This window comes from Capricornis sumatraensis, chromosome 2 (assembly GCF_032405125.1).
Source record: "Capricornis sumatraensis isolate serow.1 chromosome 2, serow.2, whole genome shotgun sequence".
NCBI lineage: Eukaryota > Metazoa > Chordata > Mammalia > Artiodactyla > Bovidae > Capricornis > Capricornis sumatraensis.
In genome coordinates, this window is record NC_091070.1 from 206,047,707 (window position 1) to 206,066,828 (window position 19,122).

The window sequence follows — 19,122 nt, forward strand, 5'->3', positions numbered from 1 at the left end:
GGTCGCAGCTCTCTTTTTGCTCTGGTGGTCAGGAAGCTCAGGATCAAATGAGAAACCTCATTTTAAGAACTCTGTCTCCATCATTGCAACCAGAACATTTGTTCTTGTTTTCAGTGATTCAGATTTCCTACTCAATGATAGTCTTCCTAATTCTGTCATGTTTTATCATTTCACTGTGTGTGTTTTCAATGCAAGACATAACGTCTTTTCTTGTGGCGTAAGGTCAGGTCCATTTAGGTGAATAACTGAAAATGAAATAGATGTCCAAGGGCTTACCATGGTTGACAATGGGAGATATTTGGTGAGGGAATTATGTGGGTCTGAGAGTCAGACTTGAAATCATCTATTAAAGCCTCTTCCCCAGCCTGGCCTCCACCCCTTAAGAGAGTCCCGGAAAGAAGCTGCCCAAGGTTTTATGACATATTACTACTTGAGAAAACAAGAGGTCCTCTCCTGGCACCCAGCTCTCTGCTCTTCCCATGACATCAGGCCTCATTCTAGCTGTAAATGGCATGGTGAAGGTAAGGAAGACAGCTCACCACTGCCTCTGTGCCCAGTGAAGAAGCGGCATGCTCTTTCTCTGCTCCCTACTTCAGTTGATAGGCAGCAAGTCCTGGCTGTAGACGCCTTCTGACCTGCTGGCTGACAAGGGGCCTGGGCTGCCCTCCATGGCAGATGCCAGGCCCCTGGTAATGGGCATGGCCATAGCAGGCAGCTCAGAGTGCCAGCACGTGCCAAGGCCAGAGTGGAGGGACTTACTCAAGGCCTTGCTTGAAGGAGACAGAGAGCTTCCTCTGTGAGCGATGCTCACATCAAGAAGGACACAGGCTGAATCTGGCCCACGTGCCACACACAGCCCAGGAAGTAAGGCAGGCAGGCAGGCAACCCCAAGCAAGGGTCCCATGAATGTCCTCAGACACAGAAACCCAGACTCCAAATTATCTAAAATGAGATTTATTGCATTTCATGCAGTTTGAAGTCCATGCAGCAAAGGAGACTAGCACAATTTTTAATGCATTTAAAAATAATATAAAGTTGAAAATGGGGGGTGGAAGGGTATGCACAAAGTTCTAGTCTCCTTGGGTCCCTGGAAAAGAAGGGTTTGGGAATAAAACCATCCACTTTCCATGGCAAATGAGTCTTATAAATGCAAGGAATGTTCCCACGGCCTCTGGAGGAAAATCCACAGAGATCTGGGGCAGGAGCAGGGCCCAGGGAGAAGAGCACTAGTGGAAAGGAAGCTACACACGTCACCTAATTTCACCTGAGGGCAGAACACGGTGGCGAATCCTGGGGCAGCGGCTATTCTAAGAGTCAGGAGATACACACACCCCTGGGGAAATCTGCTCCTAAAAGAAGTGGCGGTAAGAACCCAAAAAAGTAAAACAAAAGAAATATTTCTTAACCACACTCTTTGATAAAATGCCATAAATATGTTATTTAATATTTTCATTTCATAGCATTGGACACACAGCTCAACATATTGAAATATTGATTCCTTGGAGAAAATAAAAATGAGAAAAAAGGAAATAAAAAATATTGCATCTTTCTGTTGGAGAATCTCGGCCCTCGGGCTCAGGGCGTTGTGCACCAGTGTCCTAGCCTGCAGGAGGCACGGAGGTCAGCGGGGTCCTCTGGGGAGGGAGGTGGTGCCCATCGCCTGGGGCTGTATGGCAAAAATTGTGTTGGGTGTCCTTGGCCTTGCCAGCTCAGGCCCTCAGTCACCGGTCACCTGGGGGGCCTGCCCGTCGGAGGGCTGGTTGGCTGACTGGATGAACATGGGCTGGGCGAGGTCCTGGCCAGCAGGCATGGTGACTTGCTGGATCTGGTAGAGCTGCTGAGAGGAGTGGAGAGGAGAGAGGAGAGAGTGAGGTCACCCCTGGGAGAGGTGCATGCAGCTCCCTATGGGCCTTGAGTTGGCTGGGGGCCCCCGGATGCCTCAACCACCACCCACTGCACAGCATTTGAAGGGGGAGGGGAAGCAGCAGTCTGCTGGGTTGGGGGCAGCAGACCCAGGAGGCGCCAGCCGGTGGGAGGGGGGTGGGCAGGGAGGAGGTGAGGGGGGTTGCATTTCCTGTGGCTTTCACTTCTCTGGGCTCTGCCTATCCCGTTAGCTCAGAGCCTCAAGCTTGCTGCATGCTGTTCCTCTGTGACAAACACAAGCAATTTGAACCACTGTACCAGCAGCCTGGAAGTCAGCATTTCCCCAACTCTTGGTAATCTTCACTGGCAGGGACAGTAGGGATTATCCCCTCTCTTTTTCCTTAGAGTGTCTGGTTCAGGCCGAGGCCCCTGCACAGGCCCTGATGGGCAGGCAGGTCACCTGGGATTAGTCGCTTCCTACAGCCAAGACCCGTGAGGGGTGGAGAAGATGCTCACGGAGCCACCAAGAAAGGTTAGGGTCAACTGGACACAACTTCTCAGGTGTTTCCACAGAAACCCCACAGCTAAGACCCCCTGACACAGGAGACCTGAGTGTGAGCCTAGCACCTGGTGCTGGCAGAAGCCAGAGCTGGGTCCGGATGCCAGCTCCTCCCATCTCTGGGTGGCAGAGAGCATAGGCTTACGCATGCCATCCTGCCATGTCCTCAGCGGTCTCCGGGGCCAGAGCAGAGAGGGAAAGGCGGAGAGAAAAGGGAAGATTCCTTCCTCACGTGGGTTTAGAATTACTGAATTCCAGGCACAGAGAGAGCGGAGAGGTCACGTGTTCTCTGCATTTGAACTAATCCATGAGATTAGAAAGAGCACAGCTTAGAGAAAAGCTGTTCTTAAAGAAGGAGACTGGAGACCTGCACGCTAGTCCTGGCTCTGCAATGAACAGCCAGGCAAGCACAGACAAGGCACTTCCCACCTCTAGGGCTCAGTTTACTCATCTGTAAAATGGGCACAGGGGTTATATAAAGTCTAGGGTTATTTTAAACTCCCACAAGTCTATAAACCTAGAAGACAGGCAAGACTTGTTTTTAACAACTTCTGTCCACTTACTGTTAGAAGATGATGGGACAGCTCCCCTAAGCACCAAACCCACAGATAGCCCCTGCTGCCCTCCAACAACTCCCCATCCTCTGTGCCTGCCTTGGCTGGCGTCCTACCTGTCCATCCGTGAACTGGCTGAACTGCTGCTGTCCTTGCTGGACCTCTGTCTGAGTGATCTGTAGGAATCAAGAAGGCAAAGTAGGCAGATGAGCTGCAGGGTCTGGTCCAGCAGTCCACCAGCCTACCAGCCAAGAAAGGGTCATGAAGATCAAATGGACAGTGCATACGAGGTGCCCAGAATGAGGCCTGGCACAGCACAGCAGCTTGACGAGTAGCAGGAAAGCAAGGGTCCCTCCCCACGCCCGAACACTGATGGCTACTCAGAGTTGGCATCACAGACAGGCCGTTGGAGATGCCAATATACAACTTCTGCAACCATCTCTCTTAATGTCCACCCAAACTCCACCCCCACCCAAAACCACCCCTCACTACAAGGTCCTTCTGAGGGCTGAGGCTAAAGTCAAAACAAAAACACCTAGCTCTTAGATGCTGACAGGACAGGGCACAACATTTACAGTTTAGGCAGAAACCCTAAGCGTCTGTCTTTCAACCTGTGATGGCAGACTGCAAACACTTGGCAAAGTGGTGAGTGGTCGGTGGGCTCCAAACCAAACCCTTATCACTTAGATTATCTCACTGGAATATGAAACACCCTGGCAAGCAGGTGGCCTTGGCCCTAGAAGGCCTTGTGGCAAACCTATGAAGTACTTTTTCCGAGACAGGCCACACACAACCCTCTGGGCCAAGGGTGGGGGCGGGGGACAGTAGGAAACAATGTCACATGTACTTAAAATCTTATGTGGGCATTTTAAATACATTTTAAAAGGAATTTACTGGCATGGAGAACTGCCATCATCTAATGCCAGCTGCTAGAGACAGCTTGGTAGACTTCAAAAAAGACTGAAGAATGTGTGTGCATGTGTTATCTATGGAGCATTTGACCAGCTCATGTGTTCTGTGTACCTTCTCCTGGAATCATCACAGCCACCCTGCAAGGTAAGGCCTGTCTTCTCGAGTGTCCTCACAATGGCCAAAAACAAGCCATCAGGCCTACCCACGGGGCTGTGAGAACAACAAGGGGACAGGTGTGAAAGGGGTTTCTGAACTACTGTTCTTTGTTTTGAATCTTTCTCCTCCCATGAGGGCAGGAGTTAAGTTTTGTCTTCCCATCTCCCAGTGCCAAGGAAGTACTGAAGAAATGCCTGCAGGATAAAGGAGTGATCCTGAAACAAATGGAAAATATACCTCACAGATGAGGTTTTCATTGTGCCCTGTGGTCAGGACTGCCCTTCACATCAGTTGAACAGAGTTTCACTTACCTTTAAATTCTATTTACATATAATTTATTCAACAGTCATTCAGCAAACATTTACTGAGCACCTACTAAGTGCCAAACTGTTACAATCCATCAATCGGTTGTTATGAAGACACTTGACTGTCCTTGGGTGCCTCTTCCTGCTTCTTTCTTCCTCTCTGTAACACCCAACTCTCCCCACTTTCTGGCTTTAGTTCCTGGTCCCAAAACTGACCTCTAGGGAACCAAGAACTCTTCCTTCTCATTTCTTCCCATCCTCTGCCACAGAAAGTTTCTGGATCCTAGGCTAGAATCTTACAAGTTTAAAGGGGGCAGGTACACTAAAGGGTGGGGCAGTCTTCAGATCTGATTCCCTGTCAGTGGGCAAGCCAAGGAAGCCTGGATTTGGAGGCTTTTCCCTTTAACCATCCCGGAGACCACACGGAACTCAGAAGCCCTGCTTTTGGCTCATTCCTCATATTTTCCCAAATGAGATCTTTGGAGACCTGCTCCACAAACTCAGCTCTGCCACCACTGTCAACAGATACATCGCCAGAAATGCAACTGGGCCAGACAAGTCCAGCTCTTAAACGATCACTGCTTTTTTGGGTCTGAGGCAAAAGAATTGATTAACAATGCCTCCCCGTCCAGCATCCATGTCCCCTGCAAATAATGCCCACACCTGCAATCCCCACGCGCAGGGAGGTGGCCCCCTCGGCACCTGTGGCTCACAGTATTCAGTATCTTGGGGTGTGAGGGGAGAGGAGGGGGCACAAGAAGGTGTGGCAGGGGGGGAACCTAAGTAGCTTTCCAAAGGGCACAGAATATGCCAGTACACAACAGTCATTCGGGTTTAAACATGGAAACTGAGCCTGACGATGAGGCAGCCTGTGAAAACGTTTCCTTCAGTCAGACCTGCGCATTTACACACATCGGGCTCTCCTCAGGTATCCTGAGACTTCCCCTGCCTTGTGTTTCCTTGTCCCTCGAGAACAAGACAGTGAAGAGACACACTTTGAATCCAATCCTCTGATAAACCCCATCTGTCCCCTGGGGTGCAGAACACATGTGCAGAATGTGGAGGTGGCTCTTGCTGAAGACGAGGTGGCCAGAGAGTGGTGTGCTGAGCCCTCCTTTGCAGTCAGAAGCCAGCTCCTGCTGGTCCCCAACTCAAGCCCTGCATCACTGGGGGACATACCTGTTGAGCATTGGTGGCAAGCGTCTGGATCTGTCCTTGTACGACTTGGGTGCCTGATACAGGCTGGGCTAAGCGGATATACTGCAGCTGGCCGGCATTCAGCTGCACCTATGCAAGGGCAGAGACAAGCAGACCATAGGGGACTGAATGCAACCTCGAACAGGCAAACTTTCCACGACAAGAAATGCTGATTGTCCCCTACCCACCACCCAAAGAAGCCAACTCTGAAAAGCTCCTTTTAAACAGAGACCCTAACGAGCAAAACCGTAACATCCCAACCCCATCAGTCACACAAAAGAGCATGCTCCTTGAATGGACTCGGGGGAAATTCCCAGAGGGTGTTGTCACACACGTGAGAGCCGCACGGCTGGGCCCTCAGCATTCACTGGCTCTTAGCTGTCTGCTCACAGTTTATGCTAGGAGTTTATGCCCAACTGTCTGACATTATTGGAATGCTTGTACCTTAAGTGTGGGCCTTTCTCTCCTCCATCTCCACCCTTCACTACCCCAGTTCCTGGCTAATCTAACACTGAGAAGAGCCCCACCATCCACCAGGAGCCCAGAGCAGATGGCCATCATTCAGGACCACAGCCCGAGAACTACCCAGCCCCATGCTGCACATCTTGGAAGAGAAAGCTGGCCTGCTTAACTATCTCTGAACCCAAGAGCCAGGACCAATGAGGGTCTGTGGGACTTTTAGGATCCTTGGTATTCAGCCCTAGCCTCTGGCCAAACACCTCCCAAGGGGAAGCTGAATCAATAAACCTTTCACAGAATACTCCATCATGGGAAACTAAAGCTACAAAAATGCCCTTAGAGTCCCTCAGGCTTACGATTAAGTCTCAGATAATACAATAATACCACACGCTGCATTTAATTGCATGCTAAAAGCCTTAACTCGGCCTCTTAATGCTCCAGCATACCATGAAAGTATTAGTGCTTTGAGCGTGAGGATGAGCAGAGGACCAAGGCAGCCACAATGTGAGGGGAACTGTGGCTCAGCAGAGAAAACAGTCGGCAAAGGAAGACTATGGACAGTCATGCTTGGGATATGGGAGATGAAAGAGGCTCCAGGAAGACCGGCAGATATGGTCTCCCTCCATCTGGGGGCCTAGACACCACCCTCCAGAAAAAAAGCTGTCTGGCCTGCTCTTCTTTTAAGGGTGAGCTTCTTGAGGGTAATAAGTCATGCCTCTGTCCTGGAGAAAATTTTCCTCTTGCCTTCAAGAGTTAACTTCATTATATGGGCTTTTACTTCCATGAGTAAATGCCAATAGGATGAAACTCCTGCATACAAGTGTTAAATCAAACTGCTTCTCTGAAACTTCAGCTTCAAAGAGGATTTGAACCATCAAGAAAAGATGAACACTGAACCAAGAAAAGAGGAACATTGAAGTTCCTGGTAGAACATTCCAGAATTGTCTAAGGCAAGATGGAGGGACACAAAATCTAAACCCACTAAGAGTCCGCTCTAAAGGAGACAGGGCAAGATACTGTGACCTACCGTCATTTCTCTCCTGAGAACTTGCCAAGAAGAGTTGCTGGGAAGTTGTGATGCCAAGCCTAACCCCCCACTACATCCCACAATGCAGCTTCCAGGCCAACGTTAAATTGCTTACGAGGAGGAAGACAGCTGCATGGAGGCTTGGGAAACCTCATGTGCCGAGATTGATGTTGGTTGGTCCCAGGAGTCTCCAGAACTCCAGCCAAGGACATGGGATGAAAGACTGCAAGAAGCCTGGTCCCAGGAGTGGGGGAAGGTATACTGCTGGCCATAGGGATTTTACATTTCCCTGCTGGAAAGAGCACTTTGCAGAAACTCAAATGTGACTGAAAACTTGTGAGCCGAACAGTTCTAAGCAGTTCTTAGAAGCAAGCTCTTCTTTTAGGCTTGGGCTTAGATATCTGGGGACGCTCTGCTCTTCAATCCTCTACCACCGGGATAATCCTGGGGACCCTCACACCCTTTTAACATTAACCACAGAGCAAAGAAGCCCACCCCCCTGGATGGAAATCAACCCTGAATATTCACTGGAAGGCCTGATGGTGAAGCTGAAGCTCCAACACTCAGGCCACCTGATAGAAGAGCCGACGCACTGGAAAAGACCCTGACGCTGGGAAAGACTGAGGGCAGGAGAAGGGGGCAAAAGAAGATGAGATGGTCGGATGGCATCACTGACTCAATGGACATGAATTTGAGCAAACTCTGGGAGATAGCGAAGGACAGAGAAGCCTGGTGTGCTACAGTTCATGAGATCACAAAGAGTTGGACATAACTTAGCAACTGAACAGCAACAGAGCAAAGAAGCCCACTCCCTGGGCTTTCCAAAGAGGAGCACAGTTCCCTTCCTGGGAACCAGCACTCCGCTAAGTCTAGAAATGCAGACTCCTGCAGAAGCATACAGTGAAGACTAAGTCCTAAACTCTGCAACAAGTCTTCTGTGCCCCCAAGTCTGTAAAAGACTCAGGTTAAAGTTACTAAGAAGTGGGAACTCTACTCTGGTTTAGATGATCTTATTTTGGTGCTCTCACATGCAAAATTGAGAACCATTTATGAGAGAAGTCATGGGTTGGTGGCTGCAAGGAATCTGAAATCGATGCATGCTTGTGTGCATGTGGTCACCCCACCCCAACCCCACCCTATTTAAGAAGGAAGGGTGGGGGAAGGAGATGGAGAGAAGGGGGTGGGGAGAAAGAAAGACAGAGAGAGGTGACAAAGAAAGAGATAGAGTGATGCACAGAGCCCCCTTTCCTCAGCTTTCTCTTGGCCTATTACTCTGTTAATTAAGAAGAGCTACCCAAAATAGAGCTAAGGATACTTTTCAAGCTTCCTTCAAAGAGGAAGTGGTTAGCCAAGTCCAAGTGAGGTTCTGTGTCTGCCAACATTTCATTAACAATAGGAAAGGTGAGTGGCAGGAACAGACCTGCTCTATGTCACGCGTTTTCCACATTTTTTGTGGCAAGCTGACCAATGACTAGGTGGCACATGTTACGACGAGGACTTTCTTCATTTTTTTTAAACAAAAAAACAAGTACAAGTGAAAAAGCCAACAAATATAAGAAATGAAATCCCTCAAGGCACACAGGAAGTAGCAGTCCACAGTGAAGCAATGGATAAGTTAAATGAAAGCCAAAAATACACTTTGTTGCAGGCTCCACTGGGAACTGACTCATGAATATGCAACAAGTGTATTTATGGCCTTCTCTATACACTTCCCTCTTATTCTCTGCAAATCAAGACAGAACTGCCTCACAGGGCCTTTGGGCCTTGGCATGGAATAGTGGCTACAATGACCTCTCTGCACAGGCGGCGGGAGGGGAACTCTAGAAGCGCTGCCCCATAGCGGCGAGTCTGAACCCAGATTAAACGAAAGCAGGGAGTACGCGGTGAAGCCAGTTGTGGTCTAGGGTAATGGAAATACAGGTTTACAACAAAGAGTGTGTGTGTGTGTGTGTGTGTGTGTGTGTGTGTGTGTGTGTGTGTGTGTGTGTGTGTGGTGTCTGTGTGTGTGTTGTGTCTGTGTGTGTGTTGTGTGTGTGCGTTGTGTCTGTTGTGTGTGTGTCTGTGTGTTACGTGTGTGGTATGTGTGTGTCTGTGTGTGTGCTGTGTCTGTGTGTGTGTTGTGTGTTGTGTGTGTGCGTTGTGTCTGTTGTGTGTGTGTCTGTGTGTTACGTGTGTGGTATGTGTGTGTCTGTGTCTGTGTGTGTGCTGTGTCTGTGTGTGTGTTGTGTGTGTTGTGTGTGTGCGTTGTGTCTGTGTGTCTGTTGTGTGTGTGTCTGTGTGTTACGTGTGTGGTATGTGTGTGTCTGTGTCTGTGTGTGTGCTGTGTCTGTGTGTTGTGTGTGTGTCTGTGTTACGTGTGTGTCTGTCTGTGTGTGCGCGCGCGCGCGTGCGTGTGTTGTGTGTGTTGTCTCTGTTGTATGTGTGTTGTGTGTCTGTGTGTGTTGTATGTGTGTTGTGTGTGTGCTGTCTATGTGTGTGTGTTATGTGTGTTGTGTGTGTGTCTGTGTGTGCACGTGCATGTGTGTGTACTGAAACCTCTAACTGTTCCTGATCACACTGTCGCGCACAGCGCCGCACAGACCCGAGGGCAGGGCAGGGCAGGGCAGGGCAGGCTTACCGGGATCTGCTGGATCTCTCCTGTGTTCGTGATGATCTGCTGCATCACCTGCATGGTCTGCCCAGCGCCGCTCTGGGCCTGCTGGGCTTGGCCTTGTGGCTGGGCCTGGACAATCTGCACCTGCTGACCTTCTCCAACTTGCATGGTTACAGGTGTGGTCTGGAAGGAAGAGTCATGAAAATACTGAGTTCTAGCCCAGAGCCCAGGCCTACCAAGGGGTTAATGCTGAGCAGTTAACCAGAAGCAAACCCTCCTGAATACCTGACCTTATCTCGATACCAACAATACTCAACCTACAGAGTCCCCTGGGACTATGCACACTCAGAGCACTGATAAAATCATTCTCCAAAATAAAAGACAGGAAAGCCGAACGGATTTTTTTGGCTCAGAGTGCAAAGTATTTGCCTCAACCCCAATACCTCTCTCTATGCTTCAAATGTTGCAACTTTTCACAGCCCCTTCAGTGACAGAAAGGCACGTATGGTAAAAAAGAATTAAAAGCAACTATGATAATTCTCCCAAGACATGGCTGAAGTCAAGCCTGGAGCAGGTGAGTTTGGAGGGCAAACCAAACGGAAAGTGGGGTCAGTTTAGGACCCTGGGCTGCTTCCCCGGCATGCAAGGCCCTGGAAAAAACATAAAGGGCACACCGGCTGTCATCCCCACTTAGTCAGAGTGACTCCAGCCCACGCTGGCCAGCTGGCTGCTCCAGATCACAGCATGGCTTCCCACAGGAGAGGCAAACACCCTTAAGACCTGGACACAGTTAAGACCTGGATCTTAATTGAGGCTATGTAAGTAATAGAATTTAACACTTTAACAGAATTTACCAAGAATTTTAACTTTCTAGAAATAGGAATCTCAGATTTAAGGAATTTCTATCTAATGTATACAAAGATTCTGTGTCTCACACACTTAGAGGATTATCCAACCCATCGAAACTTGCTCCTTCGAGAGACAGTGGATCCAAACTGTCAAGAGGGTCAGTTATTTCTTTAAATCTCACGTCTTTACCCCTGTAAAGATGCGACCTTTACAGCTTCCAGTGTAAGTTGCTCATCTGGTGGTGGTGCTAGGAGAGCCTTTAACTACACCTGCACCCCAAGCCCTCACTTTGGGTACGATTTCTCCCCACCTGAAATCAAGAATCACCTCCTAAGATGACTCAGAGTCTTAATGAATTCTGGTCTTCAGTCGATGTTGTTATCCCGATTGCACTTACATTCTGACTGCACAGGTCTACTCTGCAGTAATGTTACCTAGGAAGGGGAAGGTGTTCTGGGAACTGTAGATGAGAAATGACTACGAACTGTAGGAGGGGAGGGAGAAAGATGACAGAGGGTACTGCATGCACGCAGTGGGCCAAGTCAACAGGGAACATCTCCCATTGTGACACCATGATCTCCAACCTAGCCTGCTCCCCAAACCTCCGTAAAATGTTTCCAATTTTATGACAGGAAACACAGGATTCACTTGACCAAAATATACTTTCTTCCCAATTTTAATATGTGTTGGTCCTATAAGGGTATCTGAGCTCAACCTGAAACAGCCACTCCTATAGACCTAGGGAGGTGTGACAAAGCATAGCTACAAGGCCTTCCCGAACCAGTCAGACAGGGGAACAAGAGTTGGGAGATGCCAGGAGGAACCAAGTTCACCATCCTCACAAGCCTTATCAGCTCCAAGCTGAGCAAGTTCAGTGTGGCAGAGAAGAGGTAGATAAAATTCTCGCTGACCAAAAAAAAAAAAAAAAGCATACTGCCAAGTCATCACTGTACTACCAACTCAATTTTCCCAAGAGGATTTCTGAGGTATTTCTAAATCATTTCAGGAAAATGAGGGCTCATGTTAGCCTGGCAGATGTCAAATCACATACTGCGTGCCCTGCAGTCGGGGCACAATGGTCATGAGCTTTTCAGAATGATTAGCCAATCAGGGCCAGCTCTTGGCAGACTCCCTAGAAGTTTGCTGGTGCGGGGATAAAGCCTTAGGCAGGCAAAGCGCTCACCACTGCGGAGGCACAAGCACCGGCCAAAGAAGGTCCCTGAGGCATCATGCTGCAGTGAATGCCTCGAGGCAGGGACTGGGATGCAGTCATCTTTAAACCCCTCCTGCCTAGCAATGTGTCTGGCAAAGAGCAAGCACCTCCATAAACTTTCAAATTATGGATAAAAAAGTGAGCAGGGAATAAATTCTAAAACCATAATAATTTGAATCTAGCTCTGCCCCAATGTTTTTTCTTTAGGCAGGCCTAGCTCCTTACTAGAGAAGGCAATGGCACCCCACTCCAGTACTCTTGCCTGGAAAATCCCGTGGACGGAGGAGCCTGGTAGGCTACAGTCCAAGGGGTCGCAAAGAGTCGGACACGACTGAAGCGACTTAGCAGCAACAGCAGCTCCTTACTAGGATACACATGGCTGTTTAGGATGTGTCCTCTGCCTGCCTTCTCAAGCTGCCTAGATGCTCCCCTGAGCTCACTCTACCCTCCCCTCCTACCACTTCTGGTGCTGTTTCTCCCCCCCTTTGCTCATGCTGTGCCCTCTCCTGGGAAAGCCCTCCTTCCCCACATTATTTGATTCACCTCCATTATTCCCTCTAAGCCTCACACTGTTCCTTTCAGAGAACTTTTCTCTGGCATTCTCTGCTACCACCTCCCTCACATCTTTTGTCAGGTACCCCTTGTGAAGCACTTCCATAACACCCTCTACACAATCCTAAGAATATCTTACGCTTCCCACATGGCGAGTGGTATAATCTGTAAGTATTTGTAGCCCCAACTAGATTCTTAAATTCTTAAAAATAGGGGCTTGTTGATTCATCCTTGTATCCTCAACACAGCTTTGGACTTTAGCTAAGAGGACACTCAGCGTCTGATGGATATACAATGACTGATAGGGAGTCAGGGCTCAGGAAACATAGTTTTCTTCAGCCTTTCATGATCCCCAACAATGTGGATATTAACTGCTTTCACAACAATACTACCGGGAGAGAAGGAATCTTCTGATTACTGTTATAAAAAGAGAGGTCAGCGGACACATTCAGTGGGAGACAGAAATGAGGAAAAGGAGAGGAAATGTATGTTATCTGGCAATGATGCCTGATCGCCCCCTTAAAGACACTAATTCCAATTCTGGTGGGGAGACGCAGACCGCAGGCATGGAGTCCACCTAAAAGACCTTATACGAATATGTCACTCTCTTCAAGGGGGCATCTAGAGACGTTTTTCCTCCTAAAATGTTTTAGGGACCCCAGAGAATGTCCTGTTCACCGCACTTTCCTCATTTGACCCATGAGGATGCCAGGGTCTAGAGAGACTAGGTGACCCATCTCAGCGGCCGGGTCTGGGGGCAAGTCCAGGTCTTCAGAATCCAAACCCAGTGCCCTACAATGATCTGACTGCCCATCTGCCCCAGCCCCTTTGCCCATCCCAAATCTAAGGGGTGCTATCTTGCTGGGCCGGCACCCTCTGCTGCTCACAGACCTGGCCCTGCTGAGGCTGTGCGATGATGATCTGCCCAGGCTGGATGGTGGTCGTGGAGCTGGTGGTCTGCTGGCCTTGCTGCTGCCCCTGGACTTGAACAGCAGTAGGCTGCTGAGCCAGTGTGAAGTAGTACTGGACGGGCTCGGCAGGAGTCACAGACTGGCGCACCTCCTCCTGTGGGGCAGAAGGAGAGGCAGGTAAGAGGAAAAGAACCAACTCAGCAGCCACCACAGTGAATTTCCATTCTTCCCCCAAACCGGCTCTGCGCAGTTGCCAGCTGAATGCTGAGTTCTCCACATTTGAAGCCAAGGGAAAGTGGAATTTGAAGAGACCAGTTGTGCTAAATCGAACTAAAAATAACAGATTCCATAGGCTTCAGAAAACAAACATACAGCCAATTTTCTGAAGTACAGAGTAATCACCCATTGCGTGATGAGTTGCAAATAGGCAAATAATTACCGTAACTAAAAACCACGCACTGGCAGTGCTTGTCAGTAAATGCTGTCAAGGCCCGTGATCTGAGAACAGTGCTAATTGCAAGTACCCCAAACACTCAGGCTGGCTCCCAAACTCCCAAATAACCAGCACTCTCCTTATTTCATTCCTGCACCACCTCTGGAGGAAAAGAGCAGGGGAAAGGGACACAGGGCTTTTTCTGGGTTGGAATTTCAGAAGCAAATGTCAGGACCAAGAACGCTGGTAGGCAAGACCCCAGCTTTTCACAGCATGTCGAGAGCTCGGTGGTCACTAAGGTCGTGTCTATCCAGCAACCCAGGGGGCCCGAGGGACAGCTCTCCACTGGGGTGCTGCCTTGGCTGACTAGGGAGGTTGCATTCTGGCCGACCTGCTGGGTGAAGAGACTGTTCCTTCTTCAGCAGACGTTTTCCATGGCAGAAGGAGTAAACAACCCTCTCCCAGCCACCTCGAGCTCACAGCTGAGAGTGTAGGATGTTTACACACACTACGGCATGGTTACAGTCTGAGGGTCCGGGGTTGGTCGGCCCCTGACCACTGACAGAGATCGGCGTCTGCTCCGGACGGCCCTGCGACACACAGAATCCCTGCCTGGGACAACAGAAACAGTACAAACATACAGCCACTCGGCTGGCTGAGCAAAATATTAGCTACATTTACTCACTTCTGTGCCCTGAACTAAGTTTTTCAGGCTCAAGGAAAGAGGAAAAGACTTCTCCAAGGCAGAGACCTTGTGGATTGCCTCAAAGCTCCCCGAAGGGACATACACGGTTGGTACTGACCCTATCTCCAATCTGTGCTTCCACGGTTCTTTTCTCATGAAACCTTTTTGTACTTGCTGGTCAAATTCACTACCCTCCCTGCTAGAATGACAAGCCTATGAAGGCAAAGCCTCGATCTCTCTTGCCCCCTACTGTCCCTATTACCATTCTCCTTTCAGGCACTCAATAAGCAGGTACTAAATGATGAATGAATTCATAGGGCCGGGCAGACAATTGGAGGTAGGAAAGTATGTTTTTTTTAAACCCAAGCTGCGTGCATGCTTAAGTCACTCGGTCATGTCTGACTCTTTGTGACCTCATGATCTGCAGCCCACCAGGTTCCTCTGTCCATGGGATTTTCCAAGCGAGAATAGTGGAGTGGGTTGCCCTTCTCTTCTCCACGGGATCTTCCTGACTAAGGGATTGAACCCAGGTCTCCTGCACTGCAGGTGGATTCTTTACTGGCTGAGCCACCAGGGAAGCCCTAACCCAAGCTGGGAGTATGACAAACACTCCTGAACCCAACAACTGTCAGCAATAGACAAGAACCCCTAAACTCTTGTTCCCTCTAGGATTCGGCAGTCCCCGTGTGGGGATACACTTTTGTCCACTGTAGGATGGGGCTGGGTACTCTTTTGCTTCTGGGGAACTAGGGGCCCAGGATACTAAAACTAGGACTGCGGAGATCTAGCTTCTGAGAAACTTGGATCTCGGCATGCAAGGTGATGGCTATTCCCTGATGGCTATTCACCCAGTCTAGGCAGACACTTTGAACACTCTGGGTTTCTAAGCTAGCCCTTCAACAGGAACCAACTTTCTAAGTTAACGTATTCTGTGCTTCAGGCCCAAACAGTATGAACCCTGGACATGATCATGCTGAGGGAGAAGAAAAAGGAAGCCCCCTTTTATTTGCATCTAGGTCTTAGATTCCAGAACAACTTAACTGTGACATTATCTCCATTTCAACTCTAATTTCTCACCATTATAAATAAAGGTCCACCAGTCAACTAGATCTTGGCTATGACAGGGGTAATACTGATACCCTCCCTAGCCAAGAAACAAAGGCCAACTATTCTTTTCAAGGCTCCTGAAATACGTTCAATGAATTTATTTTCCCACTCAGAACTCCCTTCCCATTTTATAAAAAACATTAACCATTAAAGTCCAAACGTAACTTGAAAAAGCTCTTGGGTGATGAATGAGTATAGGGGACTAAGAACTCCAGAACTAACCTGTAGGAAGTCTTGGGGAGTAGGGAGCCCCTGGCCTTCACCAGCCCTTGGCCTGTGACTGTTCTGTCTCCAGTTATCCTTGACTACAGCGAATCTGCAAGTGAATACTGTCCTTTTGCCAGAAAAATAGCAAACACTTTACCACTTTCAGAAGCTAAAATATCCTTTGCCAAAAGCTGTGAGAACATGTAAAGAGCTTCTCCTATGCTGCCTACTGTACCCTCTTAAGCTGTTTATGAACTAGGCAATGTCTGGGACACTCTGTGAGTATCAAATAGAGGCACCAAGGTTTGCCTTATGAGGACAGGCATGTCAGCTCTCAAATCACTGGAATGGAAGGAAGCATATCTAAGCTGCTTCTGCATTAGAAGACTTATTCTGCCAATGGAGGTCAAGCTAGAAAGGGAGTGATTATGCTTGGTTTAAAGAAATGGGTGAAGAGGAAATGACATTTTAATGAGCAGGAACTTTCAACTCATAGCTTTATGGGGTAAAAGTCAGGCCTCAACTCTCTCCTGCTTGAGTAGTCTTTACTTGCTTCACCAAAGAACAAGAGACATCCCCAAGCATCTTTGAGAAGTCAAGGACCTTAGATCAACAACTCAGTATTTCTGGCTCGTTTCTTTCCCCAGCAGCGGGAAGCCACCCCCTGTGCTAGAACAATCTCTGAATGACTGGATCAATCCAGGATGGGGCACTTGCCCAGCTTAGCAGTAGCCTCCCCAAGCAGAGTGCTTGCTCTTGGAATCTCTTCAGCAGTGGAGTCTGATAACGCCAGAGCATGAGCAGCATCGCCTCCTAGGGCCATCACCACAGTGCTGCGCAGCCAGCCCCCAAAAGCACATGTGCTTCAGTAGCAAGAATGAATTGCTGCTTCCTTCAGAAAGGGTGAGTTCTGGAGAGTAGGCGCTTTTAAAAGACTTAAGGAAGCTTCCAGCCAATTTGGAGCTTGGGAAAACTTCAGGTCTACAGAGGATTAAAAGTGCTATCTTAGAACTTCAGGCCAGCTTTCGGCAATCTCAACCTTTCAAAAAAGGCCAGGCAGCAGCTGTCCCGAACAGGATGCCAATCAATGGCCTGAACGCCTGCAAAGAACTGAACCCAGGGAGCAAGGAGCTGTCTCAGCTAGACACACTTTAAAGGAGATGGATCACGGCATTCAGAGTCAGGCTAGGATGTAACAAGGAGCTCTCTGACACCCTAGGAGCATCAAGCACTGAGGACACTGGAGGAACGGAGAGGACACGACCATTCTCTCTGGCCAGTTGGCTTGGCAGGCAGCCCACCGGAAACAAGCAGGAGCTGATGCAAGGAGCCTGAGCAAGGCCTGATTCTGTCATAGAGCTCACCACCTTGTTTTTAAAGTGGGGTTCTGAAACAAATTCCCACAGGGAGAGTGGGTGAGTGGTATCAACTGTTTTGAAGGAAGAGAAGTGGTCTGAGTTCTTCTTGTAGTGCCTTCTCAGAGAGGAGGGAAGCACCCAGAGGAGGAACTGAGCCGTGGGCACAAACCTGCAATGTTTCAAAGGCCATGTGCAGCGGGATGACCGTGGCAGCCTGCCGCTGTAAACATCCGACTGAAAGCTCCTTGCAACGCCTTACAGCTTCCAGTCAAGGATGTTTACAGTAGCAAAGACTGCCCAGAAGAACGGAGACGCAGTGAGGTACCCCGTGCTAGGGAGGAGGTACAGAGGGCTTGCTAACCCAAAGGTCCCCAGGCAGGGTCGTAATTACAAAGGTCGTTAAAGATGCCCACTTCTTCTACACTCTCTTACTGGTTATTAACATGAGACAGCACAGGAGAATGGTCATTACTGAATGACTCCTATTTTTAAGGATAATATACTATGAAATAATTCATTAAAAACACTGAAAATTTTATTAACAAAAACAAAGCAAGCAGATCAAGGCTCAGCTTTGCTCCTGCCAGACTCTGCCACTATTCCAAGTATCTCTACTATATCCAGTGATATCATGATATCATGCAATCTGCATGCCTAAAATGATGAGCAACACAGGACAGGGATCTATCAAAATTGCAATTAAGAGCTTTATGACCCAAAGTGCTGAAAAACAATGGTGTGACCTCTGGAGAGGAGCAGAGAGAAGAGCAGGAAAGGCAGACACATTCCTTCTCGTCACTGCTTAGAGAAAGTTTAAGTGGAGGTTCTCAAATCTGGTTGCACATTAAAAGCATCTGGAGAGCTTTAAAAAGGACTGATGCCTGAGCCTCCCCCTTGCAGATTCTGTTTCAGCCAGTGTAGGGGGCAGAGCCTGGGCACTGGAACTTTTAAAAACTCTAACAGGTGATTCTAATGTGCAGCCAGCACGCTGCGTAGAGAACCACAATCCAGAGCAAGAGAAAACCAAGTCCACTCCCTTCAGACACAACTATGCACACACAGAAGCTGCTTCCTGGAAATCTAAAATCTTTAACCTGTTCTCCCATCCCAGATTAAGAACTCTGATAGACTTCCTAGGATACTTCGAAATGAGCTACACTTTACTGTTGTAACTCGTCTTTACTTTTCATTTTGTCTATTTTCACTGAGACACCACCTCAGAGGCACTGAGTTAAAAGTATCCCTAAATGAGTAACAGGAGATGTTAAGGATGGATCTGGTCTAGAGAAAGAGAAGCAAAAGAAGAGCAAATGTTTTGTGCTGACAGAGGAAATGGAGATCGTCTGATACCAGGATGCAAGGCACCCTCTCGTCGGCAATGCCTTCCCAGCTCACCTGACGCTTCGGTGGTTTCAGCTCATCTCTTGGAACAATATCGATGAGAAAGTCAAACTGATCAAATTTTGTAATCGCCATGGCGATATCATTTCTCTGTAACAAAGAAAAGCAGGGTGAAAAATTAACTTGGGGAGAAGCTAGTTTACCTGGCTTTCTACTCTCCAAGTTACAAGTAAGGTTAAGATGATGACTTCTAAGGCAAACTAAAGACCAATGGCCAAGCCTAGAGCCAAAAAGAGCACACCCAAACTCTTACAAACTTCAAATGATGGATAAACACTGACCAAAAAAGAGATTCATAAAGCTCATGCTCCACAGACCAGACATTTGAGCCTCCAACTATTGATACCTCTGCTAGATCCTGCCCCAAGGTCTTGCCCACAACTGTTAAGATTATCACCCTCCAGACACATTCGTGAAATCTAGCCGCATCAACCGACAGGTTTCTTGTCATTCTGTGGTTAGCAAAGTTAGGCTATTACTCAACCTTATAACCTGTTAAGCCCCTAAATAATATTTTGACTCTTTGGTTCACATGTAGTTTATAATCTATGTTGAATCTCTCAGCTGAAATCCTATTTCAGTAATTTTTTACAATATTTTTCTAGTCATTGGATCTATATATGTTAGTTTCTACAAGATTACAATTTTTATTTTGAAATTCAAAATGACAATGTCAAATTCACAGTTTAAATATTGTTTAACATGATACGAATACTGGAAATCTGAAGCCACTAGAGTAGGGGCTGGGGGGAAGAGAACATGAGTCAGCTGACTAATGCTA

At 48.3% G+C, this 19,122-nt stretch overlaps 1 protein-coding gene across 3 annotated transcripts in view; it reads right to left on the minus strand.

Annotated features, from left to right (window-relative positions):
* Positions 1 to 1,058: 1,058 nt before the first annotated feature.
* NFYC (nuclear transcription factor Y subunit gamma) overlaps positions 1,059 to 19,122 on the minus strand; it is a 49,414-nt gene continuing 31,350 nt past the window's right edge. For 2 of the 3 annotated variants that reach the window (XM_068966520.1, XM_068966521.1), the window contains 6 exons: positions 18,336 to 18,431; positions 13,131 to 13,304; positions 9,650 to 9,808; positions 5,529 to 5,636; positions 3,093 to 3,152; positions 1,059 to 1,834 (listed from right to left, as the gene is read on the minus strand). In XM_068966520.1, the coding sequence (XP_068822621.1) occupies positions 1,718 to 1,834; positions 3,093 to 3,152; positions 5,529 to 5,636; positions 9,650 to 9,808; positions 13,131 to 13,304; positions 18,336 to 18,431 (714 nt within the window). In that variant the 3' untranslated portion in view covers positions 1,059 to 1,717. Of the gene's footprint in view, positions 1,838 to 3,092; positions 3,153 to 5,528; positions 5,637 to 9,649; positions 9,809 to 13,130; positions 13,305 to 18,335; positions 18,432 to 19,122 lie in introns of all 3 variants that reach the window. The other variant, XM_068966519.1, reaches the window with a different exon arrangement.